Source organism: Piliocolobus tephrosceles, unplaced genomic scaffold (assembly GCF_002776525.5).
Source record: "Piliocolobus tephrosceles isolate RC106 unplaced genomic scaffold, ASM277652v3 unscaffolded_20035, whole genome shotgun sequence".
In the NCBI taxonomy this organism is placed as follows: Eukaryota; Metazoa; Chordata; class Mammalia; order Primates; family Cercopithecidae; genus Piliocolobus; species Piliocolobus tephrosceles.
Genome location: NW_022302128.1, coordinates 1 through 5428, shown reverse-complemented (window position 1 = coordinate 5428; position 5428 = coordinate 1). Strand labels below are relative to the sequence as shown.

At 60.4% G+C, this 5428-nt stretch overlaps 1 protein-coding gene across 5 annotated transcripts; it reads right to left on the bottom strand.

Annotated features, from left to right (window-relative positions):
* Positions 1-558: 558 nt before the first annotated feature.
* On the bottom strand, positions 559-5422 carry LOC111534242 (synaptotagmin-like protein 1). Of its 5 annotated transcripts, none has more exons than XM_023200882.3 (10): positions 5056-5422; positions 4709-4809; positions 4442-4555; positions 4073-4233; positions 3720-3816; positions 3272-3430; positions 2890-2968; positions 2671-2770; positions 996-1201; positions 559-783 (listed from the first exon to the last, which is right to left on the bottom strand). In XM_023200882.3, exons 1-10 carry the CDS (start codon positions 5189-5191, stop codon positions 644-646), a joined length of 1293 nt encoding a protein of 430 aa, XP_023056650.1. In that variant the 5' UTR covers positions 5192-5422; the 3' UTR covers positions 559-643. The 5 variants fall into 5 exon arrangements, 4 of the variants coding, with proteins under 4 accessions (XP_023056650.1, XP_023056651.1, XP_023056649.1 ...); XM_023200883.1 differs by having other exon boundaries at positions 4073-4230; XM_023200881.1 differs by having other exon boundaries at positions 4442-4809.
* Between the last annotated feature and the right edge of the window lie 6 nt (positions 5423-5428).

The window sequence follows — 5428 nt, the reverse complement described above, 5'->3', positions numbered from 1 at the left end:
AAAAAAAAAAAAAACTTTTTAGAAACAAGGTCTTACTCTGTCATCCAGGCTGGAGTGCAGTGGCATAGTCATATTCACTGCAGCCTCAAGCTTCTGGATTCAAGCGATCCTTCCTCCTCAGCCTCATGAATAGCTGGGACCGCAAGTGTGCACCACCACACTCAGCTAATTTTTAAACGTTTTTTTGTAGAAATAGCATCTTGCTTTGTGGCATAGCTCACTGCAGCCTCGAACTCCTGGGCACAAGCAATCTGCCTGCCTCAGCCTCCTGAGTAGCTGGGACTACAGGCATGTGACACCACCACTTGCAGCTAATTTTTAAAATTTTGTAGAGATGAGGTCTTGTTATGTTGCTCAGACTGGTCTTCAACTCTTGGGCTCAAGTGATGCTTCTGCCTCAGCCTCCCAAAGCATTGGGATTACAGGCGTGAAACACTGTGCCTGGCTTCTCTGAAGTCTTTGTGGCAGAGTCTAAAGTTCCTTAATCTGGCCCCTCTTACTTCCCTGCCTCTTTCCTGCAATCGCTTTTCTTCCTCCCTGCCCCAGCAGACACCAGCCTTTTATTGCCCTTAGAGCAGACTTTATTGACTTTAGCCAAGGGCAGGCCCTGAGATGGGGGTCCAGAGACAGAGGCTTGGTGGGGCTACGTCCTGGGGGCCAGGTTGGTTCTGAGGGGTAGAAGGCCATCCACCCACTCGCATGGCTGCTCCAGGAGGGCCTGCCACAGCCGCTTCTCCTCAGGTGTGGAATCCATCCAGGGCACCTGCAGCCCATAGCTGCTGCCTGGATGTGGGTGGGCAGGGGTTGAGGGCATGATCACATCGGACACCTCGGGGTCCCCAAACACCTGCCTGGTCCCAGATTATGCACTGTCCCCCATTACCACCCTCAGTTCTCAGTAGATATCAAAGCTCAGGAAAGGACAGAGAGGTATCCAGGGCCACACGCTGAGCCCCCATCTCCCAGGGCCTGTCTCAGGGAGCTACCCCACTTACCGGTGCCCAGGCTGAGGCGTGTGCCCCCCAGCTGGCGGCTAGCCAGGGCCCCATGGTCCCAGAGGGAGAGCTCGGCACAAGCCTGGCGCAGGTCGGCAGGCCCAAAGCCATCGTACACCATGGTGTGGTTGAACACAGGTCTGAGGCTGCGTCGCACAACCCTTGTACGCTGGCGGCTGGCCCGGCTGTCATCAGGCAGTACGAAGCTGTGCGGGAGGTGGCCTGGCATCAGGTGACCACCCCTCACACTCCCTAGAGTTATCCAGTCACCACGTCCCACTCATTCTCCCTCACATATGTCCATGTCCCCTGGCTCCTGCCTGCCTGACCTCAGACCCTCAGTGCCCTGGGACCTTTGCAGCAGCCTCCTCTCAGGTCTCCTGGCTTTAAAAGTTTCAACTCCTGGCTGGGTGAGGTTGCTCATGCCTATAATCCCAGCACTTTGGGAGGCTGAGGTGGGTGGATCACCTGAGGTCAGAAGTTCGAGACCAGCCTGGTCAACATGGTGAAACCCCATCTCTACTAAAAACACAAAAATTAGCTGGGTATGGTGGTGTGCACCTGTAGCCCAGCTACTCGGGAGGCTGAGGCAGGAGAATCGTTTGAGCCTAGGAAACTGAGGCTGCAGTGAGCTGAGATCGCGCCACTGCACTCCAGCCTAGGCAACAGAGCGAGACTGCGTCTTAAAAATAATAATAATAATAAAGACAAAGTTACAACTCCTATTCACAGGGCTGCAGAGCAATGTCTCTGAAATGCAATTCTGCTACTCTCGCTGGCTCAGTGACTTTCATTATCTCCCTGTTGCTCCACCACCACCCCTCCTCAAGCAGTTTCCAAGGTTTTTCTTTCTTTCTTTCTGTCTTTCTTTTTTTTGAGACAGAGTCTCACTCTGTTTTGCCCAGGCTGGGGTGCAGTGGCATGGTCTTGGCTTACTACAGCATTCTAGGTTCCCGTGATTCTCTTGCCTCAGTCTCTCAAGTAGCTGGGATTACAGGCCCCCGCCACTACGCCTGGCTAATTTTTTGTACTTTTAGTAGAGACGGGGTGTCACCCATCTTGGTCAGGCTGGTCTAGAAATCCTGACCTCAGGTGATCCCCCTGCCTCAGCCTCTCAGAGTGCTGGGATTACAGGCGTGAGCCACCATGGCTGGCCTGTTTCCAAGGTTTTCAAAGCCTGGGAACCCCCCCCGCCGGGCAAAATACAGTGTTGCTCAGAAGTACAATACCTGAAAGAAAGAACGCCTCTGGCTGCATCAGGGTGGACACCCAGAAGTGATCGGCCCACCGCCATTTCACTATCTAAAGGTGGGGGCAGCACCTGGAGGCACCCCTAGAAGTCCCCTGGAAGCTTACTTTGAAGACCACTGAACTATAAGTTCTGGGCCAAGCCCCACAGCCTGCCCTCTCAGGTTCTCTGTGGAAGGACCCCTGCAGCCCTCAGCCTCAGCTTTTCAACAAGTCCTACAGGCGGCAGTCACACTGAAATGCAGCTTCTCAAAGGTGTCCTCAACTTTCCTGACTCCAGGCCTTTGCTCAAACCGTCCCCTTCACCCCTGCTCAGTGGCGAAAGCCCAGGCTGTGTGATCAAGGGTTGATTAGTAGGGGTTTGTCGACGTTGGGCACTCCACTGCAGTCAAAAGAAAGGGAAGCCCCGAGGACCAGCACGCCTCACCATTGTACGTAAGTGTCCAGGGATCCTGCCCGCAGCGGCAGGAGGTCCCGAGCCTCCTTCACCCAGAAGTGCAGCTCCCCGCTCGGGGGCAGTCCAGCACCTGCGGAGAGGCTCGGCTCAGGCCCGCACACGGATGGAGTCCACCGCCCCCAAACCCAGGGACAGGAGTCTCCTGCTTTTCAGGGCGTGTCCAGCTTGGCCTCTCCGGCTGTCACTCACCCTCGGAGTCGGCGGGGACGTACTTGAGGGACAGGGCGAGTAGCCCGCGGCTCAGAAGGTCGTCTGGGGAGAGTGGGACCTGCGAGAGGCGGGCTTGTCGTGGAGCAGGGGCTAATGGAAAGGGGTCTCAGGAGGGTGGGGTCTGCAGACCCGGATGGGGTGCGGTTAGCAGAAACGGTGGGGCCTGCAGGGCGGAACCTAGGGGTCCCAGCGCCCTCAGGGAAGGGGCCGTGGCAGGCCGACTTCGCCTAGGGCCGTGAGGTTAAGTGGTTGAGGGGAGGCTCTGTCGAAGGAGGGGTCTGAGGGGGCTGCGGGAGAGCCTGGTGGGGTAAATGCAGGATACCCGGGCCGCAGGTCTCCCCACGCGGCCTGGCTGCCTCACCCGGGGCTGCAGGGGGAGCCAGGTGGGCTCAGAGCCCCAGTCCCACGTGTCCAAGGGCACTTCAACTTCACCCAGAAAGATGTTGCGACCCAGGCTTTCGCGGTGCCACACGGACAGGCTCAGCACGCGGCCCTGGAGCTCGGCCTGCGGGACGGAGTACTGGGGACAGGAGGTGCACGTTAGCGGAGCACTGCCGGTGGCCCGCGTAGATGCTGCACGAGTTGGCTGGGGCGGGTCCTACCGCGTTCCTACCGTGAAGGAATTCTGGGGAGCCCCGAAGGGCATTAATGGGGGCCTGGACTATCACCACGCCCACCACAAGGTTGACACACTGGAGAACGAGTTAATAGCCCCCCCGCCGATCCTCCGGGCTGCCCTTGCCACCTCGCCCCGCAGGAAGGGGCGTCCTGTTCATTAACGGGGAACTGCACCGTGGTCACAGCCTCACCCGGAGAGTCTCGTTGAAAACCGGATTCAGATTCCGTTTCTTCACTGACGTCTTGCGCTTGCTCTGCTTATCCGGGAGGAGGTAGCTTTTGACGTAGCTGGGAAGGTGAGAACCCGAGGTGAGGAGGGGCCCTCCCAGAGTCTTCTCCCCTGCCTGTGGGCTCCCCCAGCCACCACCCCGAACACATGCCAGGCCTCGTGCTAAGCGCTTTACAGGGATTGTCTCAATCCCACGCCTCCCAATAACGCTGTTGTTCCCATTTTGAAGATGAGGACGAGGAGGCCGGCCGAGACCCTGTGAAAGGTGGGCTGGGCTGTGACAGCCGCGCCCCGCTTGGCCGACCGGGCACTCACGGGTCCGAGCGGCGGCGTCGGGCAGCGGCCAGGCCCTGGCACTGGATCACGTGCACGCGCAGCTCGGAGGCAACCGGCTCGTAGTGCAGCGCGAAGTGCACGGAGCCGCGGACCTGCACCGCCTCCGCCTCGCCGGACAGGCTCATCTGGCTGCCGCTCTGCTGCGGACAGGATTGGGTGGGAGTCAGGGCCGCTCGCAGGGCTCACGTCGGGGCCGGGGGCAGCGCGGAGGCTTCAGACCGGAGTTATGAGTGGTAGGCCAGGGGGCTGCAGCGTTGGGTCCCGCGGCGAGGGAGGGGCAGGCAGGGGCTACGCGTCGGAACGTGTCCACCTCCCCGGCCGCCCGGGTTCCCTCCCTCCCGGTCTCACCGTGGAGGAGTTAAGGCTGGACACGGAGGAGCTGCTACTGAGCATGCGGTCGAGTGAGGGGTCCGGCCCCGGGGCCTCCTCCCCGTTCTCCAGGATCTGGGACGCGGCCTTGGTCTGCAGAGGGGGCAAGTGACGGGGCGCCCCTTCTTTCCCCGCCCCTGCCCCGAGCGCCCTGGGTCGCGGGAGGCTCGCAGCCCTGGGCAGGAGCGCTACCCGCCCGGAATCCGCTCCGGATCTTGAGAGCAGCCGCGGGCCACTCCCGCCTACCTGGGCTTGCGGGGGCCGCGGCTCCTGCCCTCCCCTCGACGCGGGCTCCAGCTCCGGGTCCGCCTTCTCGGCACAGACCTGCAGGTCTCCTTGGCCAGGGTCTGGGGTGGGGCATGAGACGCTAAGCGAGCCCTCTCCTACCCGCCCCTGAACGAATTTGGAGGAACTGGTTTACAACCCCAGCGAGCTGCAGATTCAGGCCCCGGTGCTGCCCTGGGATCGTCCCCACCTCCGAGGCGGGGTGGGAGTTGGGGGTGAGGAGGGTGAACACAGGTGGTTGGGGCCCTTTAGAGCTGCCTCTGACCCCTGAAACCTCTCCGTGCTCCCCAACAGGCGCTCCCACTCACCTTCCTGGGCCTGGGACGCCTCCTCAGGATCTGAACCCTTTAGCGGGACAGAAGGCGATGGGAAATCAGGTCCCTGAAGGAAGGAAGGGATAGAGGTCACAGTGCGGGGGCTGGTGAAGCAGGGGTCAAAGGTCATATTGGGGTCAGAGGTCACAGACTCCAGCCAGCTACCCCAGTTTCAGGTTTAGAGCAGCCCACGGGGCAGGGCTGGCAGCAAGCTGCAGGAGCGGTGGGACCGGGGCTTCACAGCCCACCCCGCAGGGCTTGTGCCGCCTGACTCCCTGCTTCCATTGGTGAGAGCATTCCTACCTGAGTCCTGCACCTCTGCCAGGCCAGGCCAATCCCAGTCCCTCCACACTCTCTTTTTTTTTTT